The 17127-nt window shown below is 42.3% G+C and overlaps 1 protein-coding gene across 6 annotated transcripts; it reads right to left on the reverse strand.

Annotated features, from left to right (window-relative positions):
* Positions 1 to 365: 365 nt before the first annotated feature.
* On the reverse strand, positions 366 to 16910 carry hexa (hexosaminidase A (alpha polypeptide)). 6 transcript variants are annotated; one of them, XM_055155227.1, is made up of 14 exons: positions 16206 to 16910; positions 14508 to 14612; positions 13142 to 13254; positions 10981 to 11091; positions 10802 to 10903; positions 10602 to 10734; positions 7592 to 7772; positions 6376 to 6462; positions 6220 to 6292; positions 4885 to 5065; positions 3216 to 3306; positions 1407 to 1514; positions 1242 to 1338; positions 366 to 1177 (listed from the first exon to the last, which is right to left on the reverse strand). In XM_055155227.1, the coding sequence occupies exons 1-13, from the start codon at positions 16477 to 16479 to the stop codon at positions 1275 to 1277; spliced, it is 1623 nt and encodes a 540-aa protein (XP_055011202.1). In that variant the 5' UTR covers positions 16480 to 16910; the 3' UTR covers positions 366 to 1177; positions 1242 to 1274. The 6 variants fall into 6 exon arrangements, 3 of the variants coding, with proteins under 3 accessions (XP_055011202.1, XP_020784475.1, XP_055011203.1); XR_008632382.1 differs by having other exon boundaries at positions 367 to 1177; positions 1210 to 1338; XR_008632383.1 differs by having other exon boundaries at positions 367 to 1107; positions 1178 to 1338.
* Between the last annotated feature and the right edge of the window lie 217 nt (positions 16911 to 17127).

Genomic DNA, 17127 nt, shown 5'->3' on the forward strand with positions numbered 1-17127 from the left:
GATCAACCACAGACGTCTGAAGAAGACGACCAAAGGAGATCCACAGACGTCTGAAGAAGACGACCAAAGGAGAACCACAGACGTCTGAAGAAGACGACCAAAGGAGATCCACAGACGTCTGAAGAAGACGACCAAAGGAGATCCACAGACGTCTGAAGAAGACGACCAAAGGAGATCCACAGACGTCTGAAGAAGACGACCAAAGGAGAACCACAGACGTCTGAAGAAGAGGACCAAAGGAGAACCACAGACGTCTGAAGAGACGACCAAAGAGACCAAGACGTCTGAAGAGAGGACCAAAGAGAACACAGACGTCTGAAGAAGACGACCAAAGGAGAACCAAGACGTCTGAAGAAGACGACCAAAGGAGATCCACAGACGTCTGAAGAAGAGGACCAAAGGAGATCCACAGACGTCTGAAGAAGACGACCAAAGGAGATCCACAGACGTCTGAAGAAGAGGACCAAAGGAGATCCACAGACGTCTGAAGAAGACGACCAAAGGAGATCCACAGACGTCTGAAGAAGACGACCAAAGGAGATCCACAGACGTCTGAAGAAGACGACCAAAGGAGATCCACAGACGTCTGAAGAAGAGGACCAAAGGAGATCCACAGACGTCTGAAGAAGACGACCAAAGGAGATCCACAGACGTCTGAAGAAGAGGACCAAAGGAGAACCACAGACGTCTGAAGAAGACGACCAAAGGAGAACCACAGACGTCTGAAGAAGACGACCAAAGGAGATCCACAGACGTCTGAAGAAGAGGACCAAAGGAGATCCACAGACGTCTGAAGAAGACGACCAAAGGAGATCCACAGACGTCTGAAGAAGACGACCAAAGGAGATCCACAGACGTCTGAAGAAGACGACCAAAGGAGATCCACAGACGTCTGAAGAACCCTAACCCTAAAAATCCAGGATCACATCTTTAGTTTAGAGTCAGTCACATTGAAGTTCTTGGTGCAAAAAAGATTCTGTAGAAAATGGAAAAGATTCTGATTGAACGAAGTGATGATTCACAGATGGTCCTCAGGTCAGATGATCAGATGGTCAGATGGTCAGATGCTCTTCAAGTCAGATGGTCTTCAGGTCAGATGGTCTTCAGGTCAGATGGTCTTCAGGTCAGAGTCTTCAGGTCAGATGCTCTTCAGGTCAGATGATCAGATGCTCTTCAGGTCAGATGGTCTTCAGGTCAGATGCTCTTCAGGTCAGATGCTCTTCAGGTCAGATGCTCTTCAGGTCAGATGCTCTTCAGGTCAGATGCTCTTCAGGTCAGATGCCCTGGTACTCGTGTTGGCAGTGGCCCACAGACAGAGGTTCTGCCCGGATGCCGCGCCTGCAGCACAAACAGTGGAGATCAGAACAAAGTCTGGACCTTTTAAGCTCTAGATGTGAGACACTGACCTGAGCAACCTGCAGCGGAACTCCTGGAGCCGAGGGAAGGCCTCCTTCACACTGGACGTCTGCTTCTCATCGCTCCACAGCCTCTCTGCAGCAGCACTGGCCCTGGGCCTGAAGAACATCATCTGTTAGCGGACTACAGAGGTCTGAGGAACATCTGTGTGTGTGTGAGGAACATCTGTGTGTGTGAGGAACATCTGTGTGTGTGTGTGTGTGTGGGAGGAACATCTGTGTGTGAGGAACATCTGTGTGTGTGTGTGTGTGTGTGTGGGAGGAACATCTGTGTGTGTGTGAGGAACATCTGTGTGTGTGAGGAACATCTTGTGTGTGTGTGTGTGTGTGTGTGTGTGTGTGTGTGTGTGTGTGTGTGTGTGTGTGAGGAACATCTGTGTGTGAGGAACATCTGTGTGTGTGTGTGTGTGTGAGGAACATCTGTGTGTGTGAGGAAACATCTGTGTGTGTGTGTGTGTGTGTGTGTGTGTGTGTGTGTGTGTGTGAGGAACATCTGTGTGTGAGGAACATCTGTGTGTGTGTGAGGAACATCTGTGTGTGTGTCTGTGTGTGTGTGTGTGTCTGTGTGTGTGTGTCTGTGTGTGTGTGTGTGTGTGTCTGTGTGTGTGTGTGTGTGTGTCTGTGTGTGTGTGTGTGTGTGTGTGTGTCTGTGTGTGTGTGTGTGTGTGTCTGTGTGTGTGTGTGTGTGTGTGTGTGTGTGTGTGTGTGTGTGTGTGTGTGTGTGTCTGTGTGTGTGTGTGTGTGTGTGTGTGTGTCTGTGTGTGTGTGTGTGTGTGTGTGTCTGTGTGTGTGTGTGTGTGTGTCTGTGTGTGTGTGTGTGTGTGTGTGTGTGTGTGTGTGTGTGTGTCTGTGTGTGTGTGTGTGTGTGTGTGTGTGTCTGTGTGTGTGTGTGTCTGTGTGTGTGTGTCTGTGTGTGTGTGTGTGTGTGTGTGTGTGTCTGTGTGTGTGTGTGTGTGTGTCTGTGTGTGTGTGTGTGTGTGTGTGTGTGTGTGTGTCTGTGTGTGTGTGTGTGTGTCTGTGTGTGTGTGTGTGTGTGTGTGTGTGTGTGTCTGTGTGTGTGTGTCTGTGTGTGTGTGTGTGTGTGTGTGTCTGTGTGTGTGTGTGTGTGTGTGTGTCTGTGTGTGTGTGTCTGTGTGTGTGTGTGTGTGTCTGTGTGTGTGTGTGTGTGTGTGTGTGTGTGTGTCTGTGTGTGTGTGTGTCTGTGTGTGTGTGTGTGTGTGTGTGTGTGTGTGTGTGTGTGTGTGTGTCTGTGTGTGTCTGTGTGTGTGTGTCTGTGTGTGTGTGTGTCTGTGTGTGTGTGTGTGTCTGTGTGTGTGTGTGTGTGTGTGTCTGTGTGTGTGTGTGTCTGTGTGTGTGTGTGTGTGTGTGTGTGTGTGTGTGTCTGTCTGTGTGTGTGTGTGTGTCTGTGTGTGTGTGTGTGTCTGTGTGTGTGTGTGTGTCTGTGTCTGTGTGTGTGTGTGTGTGTCTGTCTGTGTGTGTGTGTGTGTGTCTGTGTGTGTGTGTGTGTGTGTCTGTGTGTGTGTGTGTGTGTGTGTGTCTGTGTGTGTGTGTGTGTGTCTGTGTGTGTGTGTGTGTCTGTGTGTGTGTGTGTGTGTGTGTCTGTGTGTGTGTGTGTGTGTCTGTGTGTGTGTGTCTGTGTGTGTGTGTGTGTGTGTCTGTGTGTGTGTGTGTGTGTGTGTGTGTGTGTGTGTGTGTGTGTGTGTGTGTGTGTGTGTGTGTGTGTGTGTGTGTGTGTGTGTGAGGAACATCTGTGGTTCTGGGTTTGAGGTTTGAGGAGGTTTGTGTTTGTTTCGTTCTCACCACATTCGAGGACACAGGTTGGTGGCGTCCACATACTCTCCCCACATACACACTTCTCCACCGATCACCAGCTTCTTCTGCTCCTCTGAACCTGCCCGAGGTCAAAGACAAACACCTTCAAACACTTTCACTTCCAGGTTTAGACAAGTCAGAAGAAACAAAGAAAATATTAGTGGAAGAAAAACATAATTAAAGGTTGTATGGAGGATTTTTTTTGGTTTCAAATTGTCAGTGATAGATTATAGATGCAGTCGCCTTGTAATTATGATGACCAAAAAAAAGAGAATAAAATTCATCAACTCTGGACGTGGTGGGGCTAAACATTTGCCAATAGATAACGACACTGCCTCGTTATCTGTGAGCTGACAGGCTGTCAATCAAACTCCCTACGTTTCTAGTGTAACTGACTTGTCTGCGCCGCCGGTACGTGGTTTACGTACGACACAGACGCTGTTTACTCCACCAACACAACAGTTCTTAGCGGCTTTTTTTGACCTATATCTTCCTCGCAGTTCACACAAAGTTTGTTGTGATGGCGACAAGAATCCAGGAGCAGTTCACCGCAAAAGAAAGTCAGTTTTTGAGGTCGTTGAAAGAAGAAGACAAGGGGAAAAGCAGCGAAGCCAAACTAAGGTGATTCTTGGAGATTCATTCCAGCGATGGCGCGACTGAAGCAGACGAAGGGTCTAAAGACTGAACCACTGGTCCACAAATTACTCCTGGACAGGAAACTTCTGCTTATTATGAAAACCTACTTTATTTCCAAGAGTTAGACAAACGTTTTTCAGGACACGAAAGCGATATCCTATGTCTGAAAACATAATTTTCAAGGCAAAGAAAGAGTCCACCTGCTGCTGCGTGTTGTAGTTAATTCATTCACACTGAATCTCCGCGCAACCTTCTCTACACCCCTTTCCTGCTCCTCTCCCCGCTGCCCGATCCGCTCTTCCCCCTCTTGCCTAATCAACACTGTAGTTAGTTGTTTACAAGTCATGTGCAGTTCACCGGCTGTAAACAAACCTGTTTCTGGCGTAAAGAGGAGGAGGGAGGAGGTGTTTCTACGTAGGAGCTGTAGGGGAGGGGGGTGGTTTCACACATGCGCAACATTTGAAAAAGGACAAACAGTCGCTGGGATTTCTCCTTCCTTGGAAAATCCTCTATACAACCTTCAAGACAAACGGAGGATTAGGGAACCAAAAAAACCCATCATTTTTACTTTAATTATGAATCATTCTCACAATAATCAAACAGTCGATAAAAAATATGAAATAAAAATATGAGAATTCAGTCACTGAAGAATCTGGACTGACCCTCTCATGCAAGAACAAAGTGTGGAATAAAAGCAGCAGCAGAGCAGAGGAGCTTCCAGAGGAGCTTCTAGAGAAGATTTTAGAGGAGTGTTTAGAGAAGCTTCTTGAGGAGCTTCTAGAGGAGCTTTCAGAGGAGCGTTTAAAGGAGCTTTCAGAGGAGCTTCTAGAGGTGATTCTAGAGGAGCATCTAGAGGAGTGTTTAGAGAAGCTTCTAGAGGAGCTTTTAGAGGAGATTTTAGAGGAGCATTTAGAGGAGCTTCTAATAGGAGCTTTTAGAGGAGATTTTTAGAGGAGCTTTTAGAGGAGCTTCTAGAGGAGCATCTTGAGGAGCTTTTAGAGCTGTAGATGTTTGGACACACCGGTGAAGTTGAGAGGCCGGACGCCGTAGTACGTGCGCCAGTCCTGCCCGTAGCTGATGTGGTTGATGTACCAGGGCGCGGCCAGGATCACCCTCATGCCCGCTTTGGTGATGCGCTCCAGCTCGGCCTGGTACGCAGCGGGGACGCCCTTCCAGATGTGAAGCACAGTGTCCTTTGGGATCTGAGCAAAACTCAAAACTGTGAGCGCTCGCATCTCCACACACCTGACTCGTACGCCTCCTGCTTGTTTCCATGGAAATATTAAATGACATGAAATGTGTTTATCTCTGTGGAGAATGTTCTGTAGTATTTAACTTTCCGTTTCCATGGTAACAGGCTGGAAACCTCCAGAAAGTTTCTGAACATTTAAAGAAATTCAAAGGGATGTGTTTGATTGACAGGCTCTTTTACTCCACAGGACGGTTTCATGTGGAAGACGAGAAGACGAGCCATGAGCCTGCAGCGCCATCTACTGGTGAAACGAGTGTGGTGCATCAAGAGGTTCTTTTTTAGATTTTTTATTCTATTATTATTTTTTATTTTATTTTTTTCTCTTTCCTGTGTGCAGTGCTGCTCTGTTCTCTTAATGCTGAACCAGACAGAACGTGTTTAGATCATCCAGAAGACCCTCCAGAGTAAACTGCTCTCTGTCGCCTGTCGCCTGTCGCCTGTCGCCTGTCGCCTGTCGCCTGTCACCTGTCACCTAGGTTCTTTTTACCTGTGAGATTCCTCTGGGAACATCTTGCCCAGTGGTGATTCTGGTTCACACGATGAACAGGTTCAAGAGGCACAAGTACAAACTACATTATTATTATTATTATTATTATGTAATAATATGAGTAATCAAACACGTGTTAGACACTGCACGCCACTCGCTCTGACCCTTGAAGTTGAGGGGCCGGACGTTGTAGAAGGGGGTCCAGTGGTGCGTGGGCCCCGGCAGGTCCAGGTACCAGGGAGCGGCCAGAATCACCCTGAGTCCGGCTCTCGTGGCTCGACGCATTTTACACAAATAACAGGACGATCTCCAGACCTCCACCACCGACAGGAGCCCGCGCTGGAACACAGCAGCTCTTCAGCGCTCGAAACAAGTCTGCAGGACCTCACTGCATTCACCTGCCTGCACCTGCCTGCACCTGCCCCTACACCTGCTCCTGCTCCTACACCTGCTCCTGCTCCTACACTGCTCCTACACCTACATCTGCTGCATCTGCACCTCCTACACTTACACGTGCTCCTGCTCTCGTACACCTGCTCTGTTTGGCACTGAGTGTAACATGAGGAGCCCTAAAGAAACCATTTCAGTCACAGGTCGGTAAAAAGACTTTTTCTTACTTTTTCATGGTAGTCGAACACGTCTTGCCACACGATGGCGGTTCTGTTGAGGGCCGTGGTGATGTTCACGATACTGGAACAGGAGAACAGGACAGAGCAGAGGACGGTCATGAGTTTGGTCTAAAGCTTCACGTTTCCGTTCTCTCTCTTTATTACCTCTCCATGTAAAACGCCTCCAGTTTAGTGAAGTCCGTCCCAAATCCCATTTTCTTCATAAACGCCACAACATCAGGGTTTGACTTCCTGAGAAAATAGAATTATTTTTAACAAATCAATAAACAGTTTGATCTAAGTTTTATAAACCAGTTTCCCAGGTTTAGTTGGGACAATGAAGAATAAAAATGTCCCCTTGACTCTGAAACACTAATGCAACACACTTTTATACTTTTATGCTTTTATGCTTTTATAGATGAATTGTCAACAAAGCTTAGAACAGCTAAAACAGGTTGAGTGGCTGGAAATCTTGTTGTGAATCATTTAATGTTTGCAGATGATTTGGTTATTTTCAGTCCGAGCACCTCTGGTCTCCAGCAGCTACGCAACATGTGTTCAGCTCACGGTGTGGAACATGATCTAAAGTATAAAACAACCAAGAGTCTGGTCAGGATCTGTAGAGAAGATCAGCACATGAGATTTCCTGACTTTTGCCTGTCAAATATCGTGTTGTCTGTTACTACTAAAATTAAATATCTGGGGCAGATCATCACCGCGGACATGACAGATGACGATGATGATGATGATGATGATGTTGATGATGATGTTATGTACAGATGGTGTCGGACGCTCTGTGCTCAGGCAAATCCTCTTATGTGTAAGTTTGGTTCTTGTACAAATGATGTAAAGTTGTTATTGTTTAAATCTTATTGTTCACCGTTGTACAGTTCACCTCTGGACTAAATATAAAAATCCAGTTTGTAAAGTCTGCAGGTGTTTACGGTGACGCTTTACGGAGCTTTTGAGGAGGCCATGACTGACGAGTGCGACGGAAATGTTTGTTACTGCTCGAGTGAAAACTCTGCAAGCTGCACTAAGAATTTTAATGAAGAGTTTTATCTGCAGACTGAACAAATCAGACAATGAAATAATAATGTCACTCACATATTTGAGATTCAGTGCAATAAGATCAAAGTCCAACATGAGGAGACTCTGGTGCCTTTTAAAAACATAAATGTTTATTGTTTTGTTTTGTCACTGTCCTTGTCTGTTTTTTAAATGGATCATAAGTCCAGAATAAAGATGATGATGATTCTACTTTTATACCTTTATACTTTTATACTGTGTTTTGGATTGCGCTGCTGTTATTTAGTTCCATAAAACTTGTTCAAAATGATGCGTTTGCAGAGGTTTATAGTTTGGTTTTAGTTTGACCCACCAGCAGGTGAAGTCCACCTCGTCTCCTCCCAGGTGGATGAAGGAGTCTGGAAACACCAGAGACACTTCCTTAAATAAAGTGGACATGAACTGGAAGGTGGAGGACAAGGACGGATTGACTGGACCAAACCTCCCGTTAGGAGAAGATCCGCTGTAGCACGGAGTCAGCAGATCCGGCTGCCCTGAACATGGACACAGAGAACAGACGTGAACATTAAAGTCAACATTAAAGTGAACATGAAGTGAACATGAAGTGAACATAAAGTGAACATGAAGTGAACATTAAAGTGAACATGAAGTGAACATGAAGTGAAGTTAACATGAAGTGAACTTTAAAGTGAACATGAAGTGAACATTAAAGTGAACATGAAGTGAACATTAAAGTGAACATGAAGTGAACTTTAAAGTGAACATGAAGTGAACTTTAAAGTGAACATGAAGTGAACATGAAGTGAACAGTGAACATGAAGTGAACATGAAGTGAACATTAAAGTGAACATGAAGTGAACATTAAAGTGAACATGAAGTGAACATGAAGTGAACATGAAGTGAACATGAAGTGAACTTTAAAGTGAACATTAAAGTCAACATGAAGTGAACATTAAAGTGAACATGAAGTGAACTTTAAAGTGAACATGAAGTGAACATTGAAGTGAACATAAAGTGAACATTGAAGTGAACATGAAGTGAACATTAAAGTGAACATTGAAAGTGAACATGAAGTGAACATGAAGTGAACATTAAAGTGTAAAGTGAACAAAGTGAACATGAAGTGAACATTAAAGTGAACATGAAGTGAACATGAAGTGAACATGAAGTGAACATTAAAGTGAACATGAAGTGAACATTAAAGTGAACATGAAGTGAACATGAAGTGAACTTTAAAGTGAACTTTAAAGTGAACATTAAAGTCAACATGAAGTGAACATTAAAGTGAACATGAAGTGAACTTTAAAGTGAACATGAAGTGAACATTAAAGTCAACATTAAAGTGAACATGAAGTGAACATGAAGTGAACATTAAAGTGAACATTAGGTGAGTGTAACAGTGGTTTCATGGTATTTGATTCCACTTGTCATTACTTTTATTGGACTAATGCATTTTGGTTGAGTAGCGCCCTCTTGTGATGACCGGTAGTGATAAATTCCCCTGACGCCGAGAGCCTGGTGCCAGTTTACGAGAGATGGACACGAGGTGGGTTACTGATTTTAGCTCTGTTGGTATAAATTGTGTATTTCTGTTTAATTATTGATTATTATATGATCAGAACCGAGTTGTACCGTATTTTCTGGGCGATAGGGCGCGCTCTTAAGCCTCCAACCCCATCAAAAAACGACCGCGCCCCACAATCCAGACGCCCCATACACAAATCCACTCGGGTGTCCCAGCACGACTTCAGTAAACTACAAACACACACCACCCACAGAACACACACACACATGGAGCAGACAGTGACCGCACAGCGAAACACACCCACAGACACACTCAGCACTCCACGCCGACGAGGAACGAAACCGAGGAACGAACCGAAAAAGCGACGAGTGCGACGAGCCGCTTCTAGACACGACTGAACAACTGAGTCACTGTGAACACACCGACAATCCGTTGGTCCCAGACACACCCTCCCTACACGCCACAACTGAACAAAGCCCAGAGTCACCGTGAACGAACAAACAAACAAAACCACTCACACATCACACTGTTGGGTTTCATTTAAAGTCCCACACGGTTTATTTGTGAAAAAAGTTTGAAAATAGACCATTTAATGACAGTGCGACTTATAATCCAGAGCGACGTATAGTGCGGAAAATACGGTACGTCTTATTTATGAAACATTTATGAGCTCATATTTTGTACAGTGTTTGAGTTCTTACAGTAATTGACTGTTGCACATGTCGTGACAGTAGAGAACTTTTAGATGCTCATGTGACTTGTTCTCCTTGTCGAGCTGCTCGCCGGGTTGAGCCGACGTTTCCAGACCAGTACAGATTTTGTTTGATGCGGATTAAAACCACAAAAGACAGAATCGTGTCCTGGCCATTTGTTCACAACACAACGCAGATAAACTATACGACGAATGAAACACGAACACAGACGGGTCACTCCTGCAGCCAGACTGGAGATTTACACGGCCAAAGGAAAGCGGATACATGAACATACAGTGAACATGAAGTAAACATGAAGTAAACATGAAGTAAACATGAAGTAAACATGAAGTAAACATGAAGTGAACATGAAGTAAACATGAAAACATGAAGAACATGAAGTAAACATGAAGTAAACATGAAGTAAACATGAAGTGAACATGAAGTGAACATGAAGTGAACATGAAGTAAACATGAAGTGAACATGAAGTGAACATGAAGTGAACATGAAGTAAACATGAAGTAAACATGAAGTAAACATGAAGTAAACATGAAGTGAAACATGAAGTGAACATGAAGTGAACATGAAGTAAACATGAAGTGAACATGAAGTGAACATGAAGTAAACATGAAGTAAACATGAATGAATGAACATGAAGTAAACATGAAGTAAACATGAACATGAAGTAAACATGAAGTAAACATGAAGTGAACATGAAGTGAACATGAAGTGAACATGAAGTGAACATGAAGTAAACATGAAGTAAACATGAAGAACAAGTGAACAGTGAAAGTGAACATGAAGAACATGAAGTGAACATGAAGTAAACATGAAGAACATGAAAAACATGAAGTAAACATGAAGTGAACATGAAAAACAGTGAACATGAAGTGTGAACATGAAGTAAACATGAAGTAAATGGGGGGGCTTTTTTTTTGTTTTTTGTGGTGTTGTCTTTGTTTTATGCTGAATATTGTAATTGTTAAATGTTGATTGTTGTTTTATTTTCTAAATGTTATATTCTGTTGTCCTTAATAAAAAATAAAATAAAATAAACAAAACATTAAGTGAACATGAAGTAAACATAAAGTGAATGTTAAGTAAAGATTGGAGCTTCTGCAGAGCTGTGTTCACCTGGACTCACCTTTGCCCCAGGAGCTGGTGTGCCCAGGAGAATCAAACTCCGGCAGAACTCTGATGCCACGCAGACGGGCATGAGCGATGACCTTCCTCACATCTGTCTGCGTGTAGATGTGGGTGAAGGGATGGTACGCCCCCTGCAGGACAAACACCACACTGCAGCACACGCTCAGAGCATCATGAACACGCAGCACGGGTCAGTACCTTACTGGACAGGTCCGGAAACGTTCTACTTTGGTACGGAAAAGACGGATCGTCCACGATGTGCCAGTGAAACACGTTGAACTTACTGTAGGCCATTCCATCCTGACAGAGAAGAGCCAGACTTTAGTAACACGAAAACCTCAAAGAAGAAAATAATGCAAAGAATAAACGGAGCGTACCAGAGTTTGTAATATGGCATGTAAAGGCAAATAGTGACGTGAGGTGTCCAACAAAATCCCACGGAATGGAAATCGAGGGAAGTCCTCAATGACCGTTTTGTTGATGTAATACTGTCGACGAAAGGAGAGAGCGTCTGTTAAAGCATCATACTCACTACAGCACAAGTCTCCAACCTTTTTAATCCAGTGAGCTACTTTTACAAAACAAAAATGCCACAGAGCTTCTAGTTTTAGCGGTGACGAGAAACTGAGTAAATATAAGAGCCACAACGAGCTTTAGATGAGGTACAGTTCAAAGTCTATAAAACATGAACCATAATTGATTTATTAGTGCACAAAGTTAAGCATCAAAATGATACATGTACAATAGTAATAGGTATTTAATCAGTCACATTGTTCTTATTCAGCTGAAGACGTATACTGTATTTTCTACACTATAGGGCTCACTTAAAAGCTTTTAATTTTATCCAAAAACGAGTGTGCGCCTTATAATCCAGAGCGTCTTATATATGAATTTCTTGGGGTGTCTTAGTACGACTTTAGTAAAGTACAAAGCCGCTCCACTTGCAGCGTTCTGGCTCCCGTCGTCAGGAGCATCAGGAGTAAAACAGACTGTGATTCATTTTAATATCAAAATGCACCTGTCAAGAGACTCGCTCACAACGCCCACTTTAAACTCAAGACTGTTGTAAAGTGAAAGTGCGTTTAGCTGCGTGGGAGCAGTGGATGAGAGAAGAACAACACACATTCACCGAGACAGAGAGACAGCGCCGAGAGCGACATACGCCACGATCTGCCGACGGATCGTGGACGCCCGGGCTAAGGATCAGTATCAACTGTGGTCCGAGCTTTCACCAAGACCAGAATCATCACTGAACTGAACTCCAGGGAACAGTAACCACACTGACTCGGATCATCACCAGAGAAAAGTGGACGTGTGGACGACAGAATCAACCAACTGTTTGACTCGGACACTGAAGATGAAGAATTTCAGGGATTTGTGGACGAGGAATAAACTGAAAAAGTGAGTGTAATGTGTTATTTTTAGTTATAACTGAACAATTATGAGTTATTGTGAATATTCTAACAATTTAGCATCTCAGACAGATTTTTTTTTTTTTACATGTTACAATTGAACAAAGTTGAGAGTTATTGTGAACGTGTTAAATAAAGTTTGACTGACTTATCGAACTGTTGTGTTTCGTTTAATGCGCGTTATAGTCCGGTGTGGTTTATTTGTGAAAAAAGTTTGAAAATAGACCATTCAGTGACAGAGCGTCTTATAATCCAGAGCCTTATAGTGTGGGAAATACGGTAATTGAGAAATCTTTTGGCGAGCTGCAGGTCGGAGACGTCTGCACTACAGAGATATGCAGCGATTATAGGTGTAACGATATTCAAGTCTCACGATACGATATCGTCACGGTCTGAACTTCACGGGACGATATTTATTGCGATATTGTGGGAAAGTTCACGATACGGCTCATGATTAGGGATGTAACAATATCCAAATCTCTTATGGTATTTTCACAATATACATCTCATGGTAACGATATTTATTGTGATTTTTCCTCTTGACAAGACTTAATCCAAAGAACTAAGACTTTAAAGTGTTAGAAATGTTATTTCTTCTTGTCGTCTGCACTGAAATGGAGCAAAGGATCATGGTCTATGTAGTTCTGCGTCATAACTCTTCATTTAAACAAAGAGACTTGTGATTCGATTTATTGTGATGGTCCAAGATATTATTGTGAGAACTTTGACGATACGATATCACCATTTATATCGTAAATATAAATGGATAACTGAAATATTTATTATTTCAGTAATTGTTACATCCTTAGTGGCATAAAAGAGTTTCAGTCTTATTTTTTATCACCACTGACACACAGCAGGAGAATCCCAGGAAACACATTTGTAAATACAGGATCCTTAAAAAGACCTGAGCTGCAGCAAATAAACATAAATAAATATTAGTCCTGAAGTGACTTTTATCGTTCCAAACTGGTCTGAGCTCGTGTTTGTGTGTTAGTACAGTTTAGGAAAAGAGTCTAAACTTTTACATACACATGTTTTTGTCAGTACATGTGTGATCTGAGTTTGTGTGGTGTGACGTGTGACGTGTGACGTGTGACACAATAACGAGTGAATCGATCCTCACGGTGCCAGAGTGATCCTGATAGACGAGCTGACTGAAGGATTCCAGACCTCTTAAAGCTCCCCACACTGACTCTGCATTCAGAGCTCCGCCTCCCACCGTCACACTCAGATTATCTGAAACATCCAAATATAAAACTGTTTGGTTACATCTGTGTTAGAGGCACTAGGTCTTGTTTAAAAGCACTAGATCTGTTTAAAGGTACTCTATCTGTGTTTATATCTGTGTTTAAAGGCACAATATCCATGTTTAAAACACTCGATCTGTGTTTAAAGGCACTATATCCATGTTTAACGGCAATAGATCTGTGTTTAAAGACACTATATCCATGTTTAAAGACACTATATCCATGTTTAAAGGCACTAGATCTGTGTTTAAAGACACTATATCCATGTTTAAAGACACTATATCCATGTTTAAAGGCACTAGATCTGTGTTTAAAGACACTATATCCATGTTTAAAGACACTATATCCATGTTTAAAGGCACTAGATCTGTGTTTAAAGACACTATATCCATGTTTAAAGACACTATATCCATGTTTAAAGACACTATATCCATGTTTAAAGGCAATAGATCTGTGTTTAAAGGCACTATAATTGTGTTTAAAGGCACGACATATGTGTTTAAAGACACTATATCTGTGTTTATATCTGTGTTTAAATGCACTAGATCATTGTTTAAAGGCACGATATATGTGTTTAAAGACAGTACATCTGTGTTTAAAGCACTATATCCATGTTTAAAGACACTATATCTGTGTTTAAAGGCACTATATCATGTTTAAAGGCATTATATCCATGTTTAAAGGCATTATATGTGTGTTTAAAGACACTTTATCTGTTTAAAGGCATTATATTTGGCAAAACTGACTCTTGTGAGCTTTAATCCATGTTCTAATGTTGTTCCCTGGTCACACACAGAGCTGGAGTTGTGTTTGTTTCATTCACATGTTTGAGTAAATCTTTATTATTCATCTGTCTACATCTCTAAAGCTCCAAACGCTCTGTTCCACCTCGTGATGTCATGAAGTGGTAGTTTGCAAGTTCTCAGCTCCTTTTCCCTTTAGTTCTGTCGAGATCGGCGACTCCAGGACTGAAATGATCCAGATGATTCTAGTGAAGGTGTGTGGGGTTTAAAAACAGAGTGGAGCTCTCACTGTATCGCCACATGATGACATCACAAGGTGGAACAGAGTGTTTTCAGTTTGAGAGAAGAACTTGTGTTAAATGTGCAGGTTTGTGTGTTAAACAAAACAAAACACAAACAAAACACAACTCCAGCTCTGTGTGCGATGAAGAAACATGATGACGGTGTAATAATATTTTCTTTAAGATCTGTTTCGTGAACGATTAAATCTGAACCTCACAGCGTTCTGAAGAGTCTTGAGTGGGGTAACCGTCGCACTCGTCCTGATCCACGCTGACCACCAACGTGAAGGACGAGTCTGGGGCCGGACGCAGAGACGGACGTTCTGTGGGAGGAATCAGAACTCAATATTTTATCAAAGTAAAAATATCTTTGCATTGTGTTTGTGCTTTTGTCTCAGAGTTTCACCGATCCTCAGGGAAAAGACGTGGACGCAGCAGCTCACACATCACAAAAACAAAGACAAAACAAATAAACGGTGATAATAAATTCAAACTAAGAAGCAACAACAAACTTTATTCACGTCACAAACCAGAAAGACGGTTGGAAAAACGTGATGACACCTCCTCTGTTTGCGGTAGAAACTGACAATTTTTCCTCTTCCTTACGTCATTGTATTCTTTCTTTTTTCCTTTTATAAATTGCCTCTTCATTTGTGTTTTATCATTTGTCCAATATAAACAAAGATGTGTTCCAGGTCGACTACAAGAATCCCACTGAGCATTCACACCAAAACGCAAAAGTAAAAGAGTACATGTAGTAAAGTTCTGTACTTATGTGATATTTTATGTATCTGTACTTTTCTTTTACTTCAGTACATTTAAGAGCAGGTGTGTGTACTTTCTACTGCATGTGTGTACTTTCTACTGCGTGTGTGTGTACTTTCTACTGCGTGTGTGTGTACTTTCTACTGCGTGTGTGTGTACTTTCTACTGCGTGTGTGTGTACTTTCTACTGCGTGTGTGTGTACTTTCTACTGCGTGTGTGTGTACTTTCTACTGCGTGTGTGTACTTTCTACTGCACTACATTTTTGAACTGGACTGAAAAGTAAAAGTATTTTTCATCCGATTTCAGAGGTTATTTTTGACCGTGTTTGTGAGAACATTCTGACTAAAGATTTTGAGCGAATAAATGAAACACAAATAAATGCACAAAATTCATGAGAAAATTAAGAAAACGATTTGTACCGACACTAAAATCTGCATTATTTTAAATCAACATCGCTGCATTTAACACATAAATTAACAATAAAATCTGTGTGAAATATTTGTACTTTTTATTCTTTAAGTACATTTTAAATGATACTTTAAAACCCTCTTTGTCTCTGTATCTGTACTTTTACTACAGTAACAAAACTGAGTACTTCATCCACTGCTGTGTACAGTAAATACTCTGAAATAGATTTACTTACTTTTCCAATAAAGATACAGATTATATTTATATATAAAATGTACAGAGCTGTAGAACTGGGCTCATACAAACATCGTGTCATTTCTGTGATTTTGTTCTTGTCTTTTTTAACTCCAAACACTGAGATCTTTATTAAAACTCTTTTTACATTAAACTGACTCTTGTGAGTGTTAAACCTCACAAACACACAGAGTTGTGTTTTGTTTCTTTCCCTTTTATTATTTGTCTGAACAGATTGTTCCACATTCTTCTCCTGAACGGACACTGAGCGTTTTCAGGATGAGACAAGAATGTGGAAGAACTCGTCCTAAACGTGCAGGTTTGTGTCTGAAACATGTGAATGAAACAACACGTATAAACTGAAAAATAGAAAATATAAATGTTGTATTTATATTTTAAATATAAAGGCCTGATACTTTTAGCCTATAACTGGACGCCAGACCTGTTTTAAAGTGAATAATCATATATGTTTAATTATATATTGTGAATTGTTGTTGAGTTTCTTACGTTTGTGGAAATAATCCGGAAAGATGAGGCGGAAGTATCTGACGAACGCCTCGTCCAGCACCGAGCAGCCCGCTCCGGTACCGGTACCGGCCGCAGACTCAGGTCCGTACGTGAAGGAGAAAGCGTCGGGCTGAAGAGAGAAACGCTCCGGGGAAGAAGAGAAACTCTGAGGAAACGGCCAAACTCCGGACACACTTCTGAGGCTCAGGCTGAAGAGACACAAGAGCGGACCGAACCGGTACCGCCGCCCCCGCCGCCGCATCTGGACTTCCATAGCACCGACCAAACGAACCAGACTGTTCTGTGAACAGCTCCAACTGCACCGCGAGCCCCAAACACCTGACGCTGCGAGTGAATCACCTGACGCTGCGAGTGAACGAGTGAATCACGTGCACCACAGTCACGTGACTCGACAGGCGGAAGTACAGACACATGTATTAGATTCGTTATAGATCCATGATTAGACCTGCGCAGGTTTTATGTTCAGATTTAACAGAAACCTGAGGCTCAGGGTCAGGGTCACGTGTAGGACACAGTGACATGAAGTACAGAACATGACCTGACTTATATTTTACTGGACATGTGTTTGTCACTGGTAGAAAACTGTGACTTCACATTATCTGCTAAAACTACTATTTATTTTCAAAATAAGACAGTTAATAGATGCTCCATAATCACGTTCTCTTGAGTTTGTTGTGTATTTCTTTAGATGATGAATGTTGTGGATGTGTTGGACATGATTCTGCCGCTGACAGTTGAGTTCTTCATTGAGCCGATACTTGTTTAATATGAGTCTTTAAAAACAAGTTTCAGCGCCACAGAAAGATTAATGAGCTGAAAATAAAGAGTTTAAAGTGATAATTCTTGTGTAGATGTAGTAGTTTTGTGGCTGTGACGTGGGCCGCGTCAGGACGTGACGCTG

This window comes from Boleophthalmus pectinirostris, unplaced genomic scaffold (assembly GCF_026225935.1).
Source record: "Boleophthalmus pectinirostris isolate CB_2022bp ecotype Guang Dong unplaced genomic scaffold, ASM2622593v1 HiC_scaffold_2, whole genome shotgun sequence".
In the NCBI taxonomy this organism is placed as follows: domain Eukaryota; kingdom Metazoa; phylum Chordata; class Actinopteri; order Gobiiformes; family Gobiidae; genus Boleophthalmus; species Boleophthalmus pectinirostris.

What these genes read in the sequence shown, in the direction of transcription:
- hexa (XM_055155227.1), bottom strand. Translation starts at nt 16,479, where the DNA reads ATGGAAGTCCAGATGCGGCGGCGGGGGCGGCGGTACCGGTTCGGTCCG. An exon ending in GAGGTGGACTTCACCTGCTG is followed by an intron (nt 6,463 to 7,591) that starts GTGGGTCAAACT and finishes CTATTTTCTCAG; the next exon opens with GAAGTCAAACCCTGATGTTG. An exon ending in TTCCGCTGCAGGTTGCTCAG is followed by an intron (nt 1,339 to 1,406) that starts GTCAGTGTCTCA and finishes TTTGTGCTGCAG; the next exon opens with GCGCGGCATCCGGGCAGAAC.